Source organism: Lissotriton helveticus, chromosome 10, assembly GCF_964261635.1.
Source record: "Lissotriton helveticus chromosome 10, aLisHel1.1, whole genome shotgun sequence".
In the NCBI taxonomy this organism is placed as follows: domain Eukaryota; kingdom Metazoa; phylum Chordata; class Amphibia; order Caudata; family Salamandridae; genus Lissotriton; species Lissotriton helveticus.
The window spans coordinates 135631078-135648131 of NC_136071.1; the positions used below are offsets into that span (position 1 = coordinate 135631078).

General features: G+C 44.3%; 1 protein-coding gene across 1 annotated transcript in view; it reads right to left on the reverse strand.

Moving 5' to 3' along the window:
* Positions 1-782: 782 nt before the first annotated feature.
* The window catches only part of IL21R (interleukin 21 receptor), a 192396-nt gene continuing 176124 nt past the window's right edge, over positions 783-17054 (reverse strand). Inside the window, exon 9 of the mRNA XM_078664945.1 lies at positions 783-6533. Within this exon, the coding sequence (XP_078521071.1) occupies positions 5655-6533 (879 nt within the window). The 3' untranslated portion in view covers positions 783-5654. The remainder of the gene's footprint in view (positions 6534-17054) is intronic.

The following is a 17054-nucleotide window of genomic DNA, read 5'->3' on the forward strand; positions in this document are numbered from 1 at the left end:
GGGTTTGATTGTAGGACAATCCCACCATATATGTTGGAAATCACATAGGAGACCACATCCCCTCCAACACCTATCAGAGGTATTCGGAAACATCCTTTTAAGTTTGGTGGGATATAAATACCAATCCATCAAAGTTTTAATGTGGGCTTCCCATAATTCTAGGGAGTGGTTACATTTGGCAATGTCAGACCAGAGCCCCGTCCATTCCTTATGGGATATTTCTCTTTGTGCCACCTCCTCCCACATGGTCATATATCTAGCTGCTTTATCTGTGGGGTGTCACTGAGTCACACAATAGGTGCAGTGGGCGGTGGGGGTGGTCAAGGGCTGCACTTGGGGTACTTTCAGTGAACAATTAAGAGAGATCCACAGACATAGCTAAGGTCTAAAATTTGTGGAGCTTTCACTGGAGTCTCTGGTTCTTGTAGTTTGTGGGAAATCTCTACAACTGATGGCATTAGTGGCAAATCAGTCAGAGAACTCCATTTAGGGGCCAATGTGGGAGGACTGCCCTGCGGCGGCCGGTGCATGTAAGCGCGGTAAAGCGGGCGGGGCGAGGGGGATGTCGACAGATGACGGAATAGGGCATAATAAATAAGTAAATAACTCCTATTCAGACGTCTGTTGACATCCCCCGCAGCCCACAGCCCCCCGCCCGACCGCGCTTACCTGCACCGCCCGCTTCTGGGACTGCCAGAGTCTCCTTGTAAACAAACAACGGTGATAACGCAGAGAAATATGCCATAAGATCCTTAGCAAAAACTGTACAACTGACAACAAAAGAAATGTAATTCATATTTTATTCAAATTAACAAGAACACCTGCTGCGTAGATCTGAAATTTAAAGCAAAATCCAAATTCCCATTTAATTGAGATAAAAAAAAGCAGTACATAATTGTGGTACATCCAAATAACAATAAAAAGCATTAGAAACAATATAACGTGGCATACATTTTAAATGACAAGAATGAAAGAGGGGTCATTTGAATAACAATAAAGCATTAACATTGCAGAATTCCCTTCTCCTCTCTCTCATAATATTTCTAGCACACACAGCAAAAGCTACAGCAGCTCAAAATTGCAGGCAGTATTTCATGATTTTGCAATCTGTTAGAACATTAAAATCATGATTTTTTGTTTAAAGGGTCTGGAGAATGGAACCACGCCGTAATGTTAATTTGTTGGCTATACTCTTTTCTCTTTCGATGTCACTCGGAGTGAACGAGTTACATGAGTCTGTGAATGGGCGTTTAGTGAGAAAGTAAATTGTGCACACACAAGCAAACAATCAAAAATGAAAGGGTTGAGGAAAAATGAGGAGATTAGCCGAAGTTACTGAAAGGCCTGTAGCCATTTCATGATCACTGCCTGTCATTGCTCACAGGCACAGAAGAGAAACTTGACTCCCTTTTTTAGAAGGTCTCACTGTGACCAGCAGGGCTGTAACGCAGGCCCCCCCCCCCTCGGGCGTGGCGGCGGGGGCGGCAACGCCTCAGCGGACCATCATCAGCCCAACTCCAATCAAAATCTCTGAGATATGGGAGACTCGGGGGCCCCTCGTTACATTCTGCAGTGGGTGTGCGGGGCATTTCATTTTGCCTTATGACATAAGTGTACAGTACGCGCTGACTTCCTGAATTAGCGCACGTTCTATGGACATCAATGCTCTGAACTATGGCGCAGTCTCTAGCGATCCGTATTTCCCCACCACTATGTCCAGAACACGTGCAGAAAAGCATGGGCGCGGGCTCAGAGCAGGATATGATATGGCCCCCTGCTGTGAGGACTTGCTTGTTTGGAGTGAGTTGTCTGGGCCCTTGTTCCTTGTCTGATTTTATTTCTTTCATGCAAGCGCGCGCAGCGGGCTAAAATAAGCAGATTTACATAAACTGCAAGTTCTACATTTTGACGTAGAACTGTAGTTCTCAACCTTTTGACTTCCAGGAACCCCCACTGAATCATTATTGGGATATGGGACCCCCCACTGGTTCATTACTGGAAGCTGGGTTTCCCGGCCTAAGCATTGTCGATGATTTGAGCCGCAAAACAATATACAGAAAATGCAGAAAAAAGCATTCATCAAACAAATTCACGAATGACGACACATTTTATTTAATTCTGAAACAAATGTGATTTAAAAAAAAATGTTAATTTTAATAGAAAGGTTGGAGCTTTTCTAAATTCAGTTGAGGCCACTCATCGGCCATACTGTATTCTTTTTGATGCACCTGCACTCCTTCCACGAATCAATCTGAGGATACTAATTTAAATTTTAGCCTCCGGTTTGAAATTCCTTATACAATACTTTTTAAGTTTTTCAATTGTACATTTAGCTTCTTTATTTATATACACTTTATTAACATGTTAATATTATTTAATTTTCTAATTAATCGCGAACCTCCTGAGGAGGCTTGCGGACCCGCTGGGGTCCCCGGACCACAGGTTGGGAATTACTGAATTAGAATATTTTTCAAAGTTTGAATCAGTTGAGCACATTAAGCCAGAGGCAGGTAGCTTCTAAGTCGGATACGCCTGATCTCAAGGTTCTGAGTGGGCCAAGTCACGTCTAGTGGCACAATACAAAGCAGGTTTGATGACTTGAATGTTGAACCACCTCTAGTTTCAAGATGGAGGTGTTGGTATAAAATTAAAAAGTGTCATGACATTTTAATTTTATCAGACCCCAATTAAGATTTTGTTTAAGAACGTTCCTCCATCCAGCTCACTTAGTGCTGCATTGCTCTTTTTTTGCCTTCAGTGGGACCCTTGGCACAGCACTGCAAAACGACAACTTTTGAATGACTTTTGTAAAATACTTTGTTTTTTTTAACTTTACCCACAATACTCCAGGCCTATAGTTTAAATAGTAAATAAGCCTCCTGCACTGTTTTGGTAAAGGTTGCACTATTCCTAGATAATCTACTACTGGAATAGTAATTTTGCTTCCCAGTGTCCACATATACTTTTTTGTCCTGGGGGCATACCTGAAGGCAAGACACTTTCTGTATTCCGCATCTATTGCTGGATCCAGTCTCGTTTCATATGTAATGCCCACAGCTCTCGGAAGTAGGTTCTTTCAGCAGCTAGTATTCCCAGAATATGCAGGTCCAAATATGTTAGAAAGCCAGCCCAGGAACATGGTTTCACCGTTCAGTAATGAAGTCCTGGATTTGGAGATTATAGTCATGGAGAGAGGGACAAACTCTTGCAGTGGTCCCCTGGCTGCTTTTTGTTGCTCAACCTGGTTATCTCACTTTCCAGTGGGCCAGACAAAGTTTTTTCATATTTTAAAAGAGTTTACTATTGATGGGTGAGCCTACACCACTTTGCCATAGGATCCCACATGCCCCACCCCACTTTGTTACACACTTCACTATGATGCAGTTCCTGTACATTGCTACTATTGCTACACTATAGTTCCTCTTTGTGAGCTCAAATCCTTCCTCAACTCTCCACTCTATGCCCCTGAATGTTTATGGCCCAGTTCAATCCAGGCAAATCTTAGATTGCACTAACACTATCTAAAGAAGTTACAGGAGTCAGGAAGCTTACAAGAACCTTCTCATTAAACAAATCAAGTGTATAGAAGTCAATTTAGTCAGAAATGCCCAGGGATTGCACTCTGAACCACTTCCCAAACCTGTCCAGGCCTTGCTCTGTAGAGGAGACCCATGAGGCTGACAATATAGACCATGGTACTGAAAAATGTATATGTGGCAATGAAGATGTCATCTATAACCCTAAGAGAATGTCCATGGTTCTGATAAGGCAGTCCAAGTCTTGAAGATATAGAGCTATCCCAGACTATCCGAGATAATACCATAAACAGGCAATCCATGTCCATTAAGGGCAGGTAGAGGCAATTCATGACCTAAAAGAGTCTATCTAAACTATATATCAAGAGGGCACACACGCACACTATAATGCACATATGCACACACAAGTGACACACAACAGTCTCCGGCACTCCCACATGCTTGCAGCCAGTGCTTGCTCATTAATTATGTGCTTGGGAGTTCCAGAACCTATCAGGTGATTCAATGGCTTAGAAGAGTGCATATGAAGCAAGGGGTTGTGAAGTATAAGACACTGCATCAGGGCATATGCAACCATTCCTGCATTACCATGGCTATACATGTGCTTATGTGTGAATAGGCCAGCAAATGGATCTATGCATAAGGATATGGGTTATATTTGTACAGAGTGCTATACCTAAAGATACTTAAAAAAAACCTGAGCCTACCATAAGTGGTATGATATTTAGGGAATAATCAAAGTTAATGACTGACAAGCAAATAAATCATGGAGGCAGATCACTGGAGTGCAAGGATTTCAAAACTGCAAAGTCTTTATCCCAATAAAGAGAAATGACCATAAGCACAAGAGGTTCTAATTATATATATATATATATATATGATGTCACTACTTGAATGTATGATGTAATCTGTCGGCACATGATACCACTGTAGGGGTAAACAAGGCACTGTGTACACTTTGATATCATTTTCTGTGTGGATGAATCCACTTCCGGGTCACACATTTGCATAATAGCCAAATGGCAGCATTTCCTAAACATATCATGATTCATCACAGTCACTAACTCTGAGTTTCTATAATTAACCAACTCACACACTCATCTATTCAGCTATTCATTTGCCGATTCAAGCAGTCAAAAATCAACGACTCACTCATTCACTCACTTACTCACCCACTTACTCACTCATTCATTCACTCACTCACGCAATGGTGTAACTTGCAATGTTATATGTGATGTCATTAGTGATGCCATGATGATTTAATTTGTAATGTTATGTGTGAGATTATGAATAGGGTATGGAATAGATGCCAATTACAGTAGCGTAGCGAACTCAACTTATACATTTTAGGAGATTTGATGTTTTGGGTTGTGACCAACACTTTATAAGATTTTTTTTCCATGACATACATATGGTAGTAAGTTTGTCTGGCCTGGTAGCTAATGATGTGGAAAATTAACTAATCCCGATGGTTGAATCAATATGGAGAGTTGATATCTCCAGGCATTTAGAATAGTTGCTGCTTGCAAAGTGGAAATACCATTCAACACAAGTCTGGCATTCCCTGTTTGCCTTACTATGTCTGATTTACTAATTGCAATTCTGCATTTTTTATGACTCAAGGTTACAGTGATGAAGAATAATATTAGTATCCCGAACAACATTCTAAGGCTTGAAATGATTAATGGTCCCACTGCCTAAAATGTATACCTCCAACAAAAATGTACTAAAAAGAACAGTTCAGTCAATCCTAATTGTGAATCACACAATTGCCCATCATCTACAACAGTATCCTTACAGTGAAGCTTGTCACATCATGTTGTTTTCTTTATTAGAGACATATAGAACGATAAAATAATGGAATATATGTCCACGGTCTTGCAGTTTTGTCAGTGTGTGAAAGTAAGAGGCCAGTCATGGTTGCTTGGAACTGGAGACTGCTCTTAGCAACTGTTCTCAAATCAGAGTAGTTGGAGGCAATGTGTCCTTAGTTGACAAGGGAGTTTAATCATTGCCTATCTTTGAAAGAATAGTATTCACACAATTCTTTCGGTGACTCTGCCCTGCAATGAGTCAGATCTTATATTCAGACTAATATAACCTCTTACTCTGCAATGATCAGTCTTCAGAGATAGAATTATGAGAGATCCACTGCTTGACATAGTTTCTGGTAGGCTGCTCATCTGCACCTAGAACTGTTGACCCGAAGCTAAAACCCGACTGTGCCTGGGCCAACATATTTTTGTCAAATTCACATTCTACTGGGCTTCCACATTCAGAGTCTGCAAATCCACTGTCAATGGTGTCTAAATCCAGTTTCATTCTTGGATAACCAAACTCCTCCCCATTACCTGAGTTAGAAGAGAGTGAATCATCAGGGACCTCCCCACGAATAGCCTCGTCGCGTGAAGGATAAGACTGAGCTACCATATCATCCCAGCTATCGGACTGCTTAGGAAGAAGAAGATCTAATACACTCATGTTTGGTTCAAGTAAGCTCCTTAGTGGATCTTTGGCTGCCTCCGTTGTGTGGCATCTTCCAAATTGTGTTGACTGATCAAACAAAACAGAGCCTTGTGCAAAAGTATTAGTTTGTTCAGGAGAACCGGCCAGTGACGCATGTTTATCAAGCTCACTGGTCTGATCTTCAAAGCCCAGCTCTGTATAGCCTTCTACCTTAATTCTGAATGTGGTCAATTGAGGGCAACAAAGAGTAGCTTCATCAAACTCTGCTGCAGTGTCACTGCTTACATGTCCATATGACTGTGCCCCAACTTTACTGATGCTGCTTTGACAGGGGATAAGGAATCTGCTCTGCTCTTGATGCTGAACTCCAATCCCAGAAGAGCAGGCATTTGATTTGTGATCTTCGGTTGCCTCCTCCTCTGTAGGGTGTATTGAAAGTTGCTGGCTGCACACTTCCATGACATCTGGAAGGGTAACACCCCAGTCAAACAAATCCATTGTTGTAAGGGTGTAGGAAGTGCCCAACCAGCTCTAAAAATGGAGAAAAAGTAAACTCATTATTTCAATCTAAAACATTTTCCTTAAAAAGGTGACTAGGAACCATAAACGCAAGCATTACCATACATTACGTTTTACAACAGAGCACTTACCATTCAGGTAAGGACCAGGCGCACCATTTTATGGAACTACATAACATAGGAATGTACCATGCAGGTGTGTTTTTAAGAGACTTAAAGTGGTATAAGGGGCATAGGGGGTTTTAAGGGTTAAGGAATGGGTAAGTGTAATGGCAGGTGGAGCAAGGGACTGTAAGGAATTTATATTGTTTGGGTAAGTACATGCGGTAGTAAGGGTTTTAGGGTTCAGTGAAGGGCAAGGTGTGGGGTGGTAAGTGGTAGTAAGGGACAGTAAGAGGTTATCATCATTATATGTATGTATATATTTATATAAATATTCACTCGAAAAAAACGAGGTTACAGTAAAGTTATAGCTAGGTGTGATAAAAAAGATCTGTTTTTGCTAAAAAAAACTTAGAAATTCATTGAAAAGAGTACAAGTTTTGATAGGTGAATTTGTCAGTGACAACATTAATGTTTTGATCTTTAAAACCCCCCACAGAAACTCACCAGTTATAGTAAGCAGAGCTAACTATAACTTGCACCTCCGCCATGCACTGTTTATGACCTCACATATTACATCACTCATGCCATGTTGTATGACATCATTTATGACATCACTGTTGACATCTCAAATGACATAATTGATGAAACCAGTGATGACATCATCCAATAAGTGTGTTAGTTTGTTTGATAGTTTACATAGTGGCAGGAAATGACCATATTACTATTCTACCTAATTTTGAACAGCCTGAGTCCAGCTAATGGGTGCAAGTGTTTACAAAACGCGTGTGCTCCTAATGCATCATAGGTAAGTAGAGGTATTGACCCGTTATACATGTTCACATTAAAGAGAAACCCTGTGTGCAGGTGACAGTTGACATTGGTGTCCGTTATGCTCCACACAAGTTTTTAGGTACGCCAGAAAAAGTTTCCAAAGAGAAAAGATTCTACATACAACATATTAAGTATTGTAAGCATCCTTGAGTTATTATTCAAAATCGTCTCAGCATGACAATTTCGACTGTGGGTCCCAGGTATTAGGCTATGTACATGTGCTTGTTTTGCTTTAGAAGAAGGGCTATTTGTAAAGTTTTCAACACAGTAAGAAGGCTGCAGGTAGTATCATTTTTAGAACTTTCAGACGTTGCCTATTTTAAGCCAATAGTGTCTTTTTTACAAAGTTTTGGAAAGAGTGTACACTGTTCTTAGTAGATACTTTTTTAATACTCTGTAGTGTATTTCTCATACAAGATTAACTGTCTGCAAATAGTGTGGTACAGGGTAAACACTATCCATAGAGTGAAAACTGTTTACAGTACCCACTTTTTGACTCATATCAACTTCATTTCTCAATGTAGTTTCAGTGAACCCATCCCCCAGGGACGTTTATTTTAATGAAAGGGGAGGTGTCTGTGTGGTGCCCTCCCGAGCCTTATTAGGCTGTAGGGGCCCCATCCCCAGGGCCATTACTAAACATAAAGGGGAGAGAGGCCGTACGACCCCCCTCCCTGGGCCTTGTTAGGCCCTGGGGACCTCATCCCCCAGGGCCACTCATTCAAATAAAGTGGAGGGGGCTGCACAACCCCCCTCCCCGAGCCTTGATAGGCCCTGGGGACCCCCTCTCCTGGGACCACGTATTTAAAAATGGGGAGGGGGCAATGCACCTCCCACTCCCAAAGCCTAGCTAGTCTCTGGGTCCCCATCTTCCAGGGCCATTAAAAAAAATAAGAGGTGGGGCTGCACAACTCTACACTGCACGTGGCCATCTCCCAGGGCCTTTTTTGTTAAATAAAGGAGAGGGGGCAGCGTGGCCCTCTCCCTGAGCCATTTAAGGTCCTTGGGACTCCATCTCCAAGGGCCATTACTAAATGGAAAGGGGAGGGGGAATTGCACTGTCCCCCTCCCCGAGCCTCTTTAAACCATGAAGACCCGTCCCCCGTGCATATATCTAAAAATGGGGAGCGGGCCACACGGCTGCACTCCCTGAGCCTCTTTTGTCCCTGGGGACCCCATTCCTGATGGCCTACGTTAAAAGTGGAGGGGACGTGCAGTACCCCTCCCAAGCTGTGTTAGGCCCCGGAGACCTCATCCCCTGGGGGACGCATTTCTACGAGGTAGGTGCCCTGGTGGCCACCATACTCTCGCTGGGGGCTGGGGGGGGGGGGATCCTAATGCCCCAGTAGCCCCAACTGGCTCCCCGCAGCCCCTTCGGGCAGAAGCAATATTTTGATCTGTTTCTTTGCCCGCATCAGCACAGGTAGGGAATCACATAAAAAGTCCACTCCCAGCGGGCGGGAGCATTTTCAAAGATCCCGCCGCTGGGAGCGGATTTTGTGTTTGCTTCCGCTTGGTGGGAGATTAAAAAAAAATCCTGCCAAGCAAGAGCAAACACGGGGTTCCCTGCCTGTGCTGGTGCAGGCAGGGAAACCACGCCAGCTCGCTCTTGGCCGGGATAAATCAGGCTGAACTCATTCGGCTGCAGCGAGTTCAAAACGCTGCGGCCAGAATAGTGGTAGGTTTGCCTAGACGGTACTCGGTCTCCAAGACGATGCACTCGCTTCATTGGCTCCCTGTAACTCAGAGGATTAAATTCAAGGTTCTCTGCCTGGCATTTAAAATCCTCAAAGGTATGTCTCCCCAAATTCTGGCGAATCTTCTAATTTTTATGTCCCTTTGCGGACTCTGAGATCTTTGGGCCAGAACTTGGCAGTGGTTCCACGCTTCAGGCGCTACTGGGCCAGTCCCAGAGGGACTCCGGGGCCTTTAATGGCTTGGGGAGGGGGGCCGCATGACACCTCTTCGTTTAAGTAATCAGCCCAAGGTGTGGGATCCCAAGGGCATTTAATGGCTCAAGGAGGGGGGCGTGAGGTCCCCGTCCCATATTAAGTAACTTACCAGTAGTTGGGATCGTGGAAATGCATTTATTGTGTTGCTAATAGCTTTGGAGCCATTTGATGAATCTCTATGAAACTTTCTAAAAAAGTGCCACTTTTTGACTAGTTTGCACATGGAAAGTTTCTGGGTGATGTGTCAAGGGGACAAGAATAAAGAGGGGCCCATAATGAGTTTCCCCATTCATTTATCCATAGGATATTTAGACACACCTACAGCCCAAACCGCTGAACAAATTTACACCAAATTTGTCAGAAAGCTGCATCTTGGTGCAGAAAGGGTGCTTTTGTGATTTAGTGTAAATCCATTCAGTAGTTTTTGAGCAATTAATGCTGAAAAACATGGTATTTATTGGAATGTGGAGTCTCCGCAGATCTGCCAGATCTCATGCCCAGATCTCCTGCTTAAATCTGATTGGATGCCACCCCATCAAAAAGAAAGTGGTGGAAGCCAGGGGCGCGGGAAGGGAAGGTGAAAGTTTTCTCCCACCGAGCGGGAGCACAAAGCTCCTTTCACCCGGTGAGAGAACAAAACATTTTCCTGCCCATGCGCTCATCCCACAGCAGCAAAAGAAAACTGCTCCCAGGGGGTTGGCGCAATGCCAGCTCGTGTTGCACCCACGATGGGTGCAAGCAGGGAAACTGGTGGGGTGCAGGGGGCCCTGGGTCTTGCCCCGCAGCCCCGATGAGAGATGCACTGTGTGAGCCCAGGGTGAGCACCCCACTAAAAAAAAAAATGCTGGGACTAGTTGTGGTTTGCCCCGGGTGGGCAACAGGTCACACCAATGTCAAATTTTTAATATGACCATGCCGACAGGGCACCACCTGCGGCTTTAAAAAATGATAATGGTCTGGGTACTGGGCTGCTTGCAAGATGTCATCGGGATCATGGGGCCCTGTGGCTTCCCTCACAGCCCACTATACAGAAAGAAGTAGGTGTCCCAGGTGGGACCGGGACACCCAGAAAACAACTTGTTAAAAAATAAGAAGGAATAATAAATGAGCGCCCACAACTGCTCGTTATTCACTGCTACTTCAAGGAGTTCTCCATAATGCCCTGGGAGGGCTATTTACATATATTTTCTTTTTGGTGATGTCCCTAGAGAGGGCAGGGACATCACCCACATTTTGTAAAGGTGCAGGGGAGCTGCAGGGAGTTCTGCAGCCCCTTAGGAACACTAAAAAAACATAAGTCTCCTTTGTCATTAAAACTATGACCCCAGGAGAACTTGCCATTGTATTAATAGAATTTCCCAGGATGGAGCTTTTGTTCTACAGCTAGCAATGAGGAGCCACCTGAGAACCTGAAGAAGTATCACATAAAACAAAAGGCTGTTATGTAATTATTTACTAATTTAATTTTTTGGGTTGTAAAATGCTAAAACGTAGACCAGTGGTCTTCAATCTGTGGGGCGCGGCTCCCAGGGGGGCTGTGGAGGCATGGAAAGGGGGTCGCGCTCATTTGGTAAAAGAAAACGTTGCAGATGGTCACCAGCAGATAAAATGTTTTCCCTGGGGTGTTATTCAGGGACTCTCCTGTGCTGGGAAATGGAAGCCAGACAGACAGCTAAACATGCCTTTCTACCAGTGTGTTGATGGTCTGAAAGAAATGCAAATGTGCACAACGAGTTAGTCTGGAAATGTAAAGGATTTGCAGATTAACTCGTTGTGCACATTTGCATTTCTTTCAGGCCAGCAGCACACTGGCAGAAAGGTGTACTTAGCTATCTGTCTGGCTTTGATTTCTCAGGAGAGTGCTGTTACAGTTAATTGGTCAAATCACTTGAAGCTTTTTGAGTGCTAGTGCACGGAGTTTACTGACCTGTGAAGTGCTTACTTTTAATTGTCATTTTATTTACTTAGCACTTACTATCCCTGAGAAATGTGTTGAAGGACAGTTATGTAAAAAAAATCGCATTACATAGGGTCTGGATTTTACCAAAATCTATGGGTCTCGTTTGCAATGAAATGGTGTAGCGCAGCTCCGCAAGTATTTTTGCTGCGCTGCCCTATGCCAATTCAAAAGGGCAGGAATGGACTGTATTTATAAGATAAGGTGCACTCCTGTCCTTTCTTCCAGCACACAAGTTGGTGCCTAGCGCCAACGTAGTCACCCTTGCACCATGGTGCAAGGCATTGTTGGCAGGATTGTTTTTTTGCAAGAAGGCACGCCTTCCTGCGCAAAAACAACCCATAGAGGCCATTTCCTCTTTCTATGTGTGCTACACATAGAAGGAGGAAACAATTGAGGAGAAATAAAGATATTTCTCCTCGTTACACATCCCCTGGGGCAGCATACAGTTTTGACACATCCTCCGGTTTACAGATCCTTGCAAATCTGGAAATGTGTCAAAACCCATGCAAAACCCACCGCAACCCCCCTGGAATGCGCCCCCCTTATGCAGTGTAAAGCAATGCACCGACTTGTGCTGCGTTGCCTTACACCATATCTAGGAGGCCATTCAAATCCATGAAAAGTGGCTTTGCTTGGCCTCGTAGATATGGGTCTACTCTCTGCGCAACCAGAGCGTCCTAATAAATGGCGCACCGGCAGCAAAAAGAGCTTATAAATAAGCCCCTATATTTTGGAAGCAGCTCGTATATTTTTTGGAGCACCGTTTTATCGTAAAACATTTTGCGCATTTCGTAGCGTCCTATCTTATACTGTGTGTGATGCAGGTAAAATAATGACTTACATATTCACATTGCTTTCTTTTCACAGGCTGTGACCTCTTATCACTAAAAATACACAAGTCACAATTCTCCACTGCACCAGCCACAAGTTAATTCTGTGGCTCTCTGGTTTTACACAGACTTTTGCAGTTCATTAACTAATAGAGGTTTCATAATTTATTATAGTGCATTTCCCACTGAGTAACAACTTTTTAAATTGTATTCATTATTCATTGAAGCTACCCGTTATTTTATATGTAGCTACCTGACGGTGAAAGACTTAAGAAACTTACATATGTTTTAATTATGTAGATGTTCAGCTACCTCCAGTTACATGCAGGTGTAAATGCCAAGCTGCTAGCATCCCATGAAATATAGTATGATTTTCCCCTAATGCCGTGCAATAAAGTTGCACCCCATGCATTAAAGCTATTATACCATGGGCCACTGGAATTATGTGATTGTGCTGCAGCAGCGATTTTAGTATAATTATAGATTTGCCGCATTTGCCACATAATCTATCATCTGCCGCAGAACCTGCTGATTTTAACAACAAAAAAATGTATTTACTCAAAAGGTTTAAAAGTTACTAAAAGGCAGCAACAGGTGTTGCCGCTCTGTAGAAGGCCCTCTGTAACGCTGTCCTGGTCATCTTTTTGTTGCTTATTGCTATATTTGGGTGTTAAACTGGTACTAACGAGATGCAACCACAGATTAACCGTTTCTCTGGAGAACACTTATGGTTGTCAATGATAAGGACTACCAGGTTCTAGAAGTTTTTGTCAAGAGGGGGTCCTTACGCCTAAACAATTTTGATGGGGGGGTCTTGGCCTCAAAAAATTTGAGGACCACTGATGTAGACTAAGAAACATGTATGTTTTATTTTGTGTCTTGAAGGAAAAAGAATATATCTCTATGTTTTCACATTTTCACCCTCAAAATGTAATAATAATAGCAATGTAAAAAGAAACAGCCACAGACGTAGTTTAATAAAACATTATTACATTTTTGTCAAGTAATCAATAATAATAAACATTTCACTGTGTGCATTATTTAAATATATTTGATTACATATATTGGTCATTTTGAGGGAGAGGGGAGGGATGGACTGCCTGTGGGGTTTGGCTGCTTGTGGGGTTTGGGACAGCTGCAGGGCTGGTTGCAGGCCAAGCCCTGTGTCTAAGCCTCCCTGAGCTCGGAAAGAGGCCATGCCAAAAGAGGGGTTCAATGCCTGCGAGGGTTTGGTTGCAGGCCTTGAGGCCAACTCCAAGTGGCCTTGCGCGGCAGGGGTTGACTTTACTTATGGTAATAAAATATCACTTAACGATAAAAAAACTAGAGAAATTCACTGAAAATAGCAAAGGTGAAAGTAACATTAATGTTAGGTGAAATGTTCAGTAACAACGTAGTGTTTTAAACTCTAAAAACAATGGATATTCACTAGTTACATTTATAGTTATTTCAAGTAACTATAACTTGTGCTCTAAGGTAACTTTAACTCAAACCCTTGCCATGCACTGCCAATTACCCCACATATTACATAACTCATGACATCTTCTATGACATCATTGATAATATCACTGCAACATTTGCAAATAAATTATTGATGAGAAAACTGTGAATGGCGGAGGTGCGAGTTATAGTTACCTTAGGGCAAGAGTTATAGAAATGATGTATAACTGCTCAATTTCTATGCTTTTAGATTTTAAAACACTGAACATTTCATCTAACTATATTGTTACTTTATCCTTTGTTTTTCCCCGTGAATATATATATATATATAAAATGTGTGGTGAAAAACCATGTTGTAACACAAAGCACTATAAAGCTCATCATGTTGTTGTACATGCGTGTTAAAGGCATGTTTGGTAACAACAGATATTCTCAGCAGCCCATAGTGGAGGCAAATAATCAGTATTTTTCTATAATCAATTACATTTCTTCTTTGTCCAGTAAATTAACCCAAATTCTTTTAACTTCGCTAAAACAGTTTTAACTCTTGATATACAAATACCAAATGTATGTGCTCTTTTTGCATTCTGGAAGTTTATGAATGTTTGAATTCAACCACAGCATCAGCCAAATATTTTGCCGACTGGCACAGCAAATAGGCAGAATTTAGGGCCATATATACTAAACCTTTAATGCTCACAAACACTTTGAGCCACTGTTTGTGAGCACCAAACTTTTTTTATTACATACCAATTTTAGGAGTGGGTCACATTTTTAAATCAGTTTGCAACTCATTATTTATTTATTTATTTATTTATTTTTTTTTAAACCTTTATTGAACAATGAAAGCTCACAAATACTGGCCTACAACCCCACGGGCTGGCCAGAACAGAATGGTCGAATAACCAGCATACAAAAAGAAGATCTGCACAGGATATAACATCAGGAGCACTGGTGAAGCAATAAAAACCATCGAGCGTTCAGCAAGAGCAGGATAATAAAGGTTAATTTTCTAGCACGGGGAGGGGACCAAAGGAATAACGGGCCGTCTATGAGAATACAAGGGAGGGACCGCGGCAAGCCGCCATTTTATAAACACAACGTAAGAAAATGACTCCATATAATCAAATCTAGCAAAGAACAGAAACAGAATCAGACCATCAAATAGCGACAGTGGCAACAGTCAATCGCGCTCACTCACCTCCGCCCCTACCCGAACAAAGAAGACGTGATCAAAAAGCCCCATCACAAAGACTATGCAATACGCACCCCAACGGAAAAGGGGGACCTCCATAAAGGAGGAAGGGAAAGAGGGAGAAAATGACAACAAAAGGAACACCCGCCAGACCATGCACCCCCAGGGGGAAAAACAGGACAATAAAACCGGCATGCGATGTAACAGAAACACGATACCAGAATAGGCAGCGAACCACAATCAGCCACACACCGGAAGGAGGACAGAAAACCCCCGGGGGAGACACGAGGTGACAGAGTCCCGAAAAAGTGAATACACAAGAGCCATAGAACAAAAAAAAGGGAAAATAAGGGGGGAAAAAGACCCCCCGACACAAACAGACCCCCCCCACCCACCCCTAAGCCCACCCTGCACCCCTGCAGAAGGCTACGGCCTACCCCCCCCGCAGCGTGCCTGTCGCCCTAAATAGAACCCGAAATATAGTGGAGCAAGAAAAGTTGGAATTAAAAGACAAAAAAAAAAAAAGGGGGGGGGAAGGAAGGGAAGGAAAGAAGGGAATAAAGACATACAAACATACACACGGGGGAGGGCCAAAATCAGGAGTAAACGCACCCATCCACCCGCCCGGGTTAAAGGTCCAAGTCCTCGGGAAGCCTAAGAGTATCAGGCCAAAGTCCAGGAACACTAACCCATTACACAGAACCATATCAGGACACAGAGATCTTCCAAACCGTTCATGAGCTACCGCATATAAGAGTCAGTTTTCATCAGCCCTGACCCTTTTTATCCAAAGCAGTAAGGGTCCGATCCAACGAGGACCCTGCCAGGAAGAACAGAAGGCAGGCAGCAGGAGAGTCCAACGGGAGTCCAAAAAAGTCACCGGAAGAAAAGCACGGAAGATCCAGGAAAAGCACAGAATGTAGCAAACGATGCAGGCACAGTTCCAAGGATATATCCATAAAAACCGACCCATCCGGGCCGGCACAGGAGACGTCATCGGGCAGTGGTGATTGAGAGGGACCAGGAGAATCATGAAAGTCCGGCAAAACAAAATCCAGCTCCCGGGCCAAGGGCAGAGGAGGCAGCACAGGAGGAGAAGGCGCCATCAGGTTGCGCACCTCCGGGGCGGCAGCCGGGGCCGAGTCCGCCAGGAGAGTACCAGCCACACCCCGCGATATCAATGCCTCATCCGGTCGTGGGGGCCCGGGAGGCCCGCAGTGAGGAACCGTCTCCAGAGCCAGGAGTGGCGCGGCCACCGAGAGCCGCCAGGATAGCAGGATGTTCAAGATCCCCTTAAGTGCAGGAAAACCTTCACAGTATCCGACACCCGGGCCTTGCGGCGGGCCCCCAGTGCTCGTCCGGGCCCGGCCCAAACAAATGGGGTTGGTCGCCATCTTGAGAGCCCGAACAGGCCGCGCGGCCAACAACCTCCGCCGGGGCGGCAGTCAAGCAGATGAAGTCCCGCCGACAGGCAGAAGAACACCCCGGACAGGAAGGGGGGCCACCAGAAGAAGGGGATTCACCGGCCCCCCAATGTCGCCAGTCCCGTTTTCGGGTCCGGCGGCAAAGAACAAAATGGCCGGACCGGAGAACAAAGGGGGAGGAAGCTGAACACACGAGGAACCCCAATAATGAAGGGCAGCGTCACCATCCAAGGCTGCCGCCACACAGGAGTCTCTCAGCCAGGAACCTCCGGCTCACACGAACAGCGGCCCTCCAATCACCTCCAGCGCGCCCCGAAGGGCAAGCCCGCAGGCTGCATCCGGCCCAGGAGCCGGGACGAAGAACCAGGCCAGTCCGCTCTCGAGTCCCGGGAATGGTCGGGGGCACTGCACCGGACCCACAGCAGCCAGGACAACCGGAACAAGTGGTAAGTGCCTGCAGTGCGTCGTAGTAGTACCACACAGCAAGGAGGGCTTCCCGGGGCAGGATAAATGCAGGATAAATGCGAAAAACACAGGCGGGCGAACGGAGCCGAGCTAAAGCGCGGCCATCTCGGTCGCGAGCTAGGCTCCTCCTCTTGCAACTCATTATTGATTTGGTAAATGGAAGCAGCGTATTGTAGGCATTCCTTCTAAATAATGCATCGATCGATATATGATGTATCAATGTCCAATCGCAAAACATTGAAAAATTACAGACTCCCAAATTGAGGTAGTAAGCCATTTGCAAAAGGGAAGGGGTAACCTGGGGACCCCAATTCCTTTGTGTTTACAAAAAC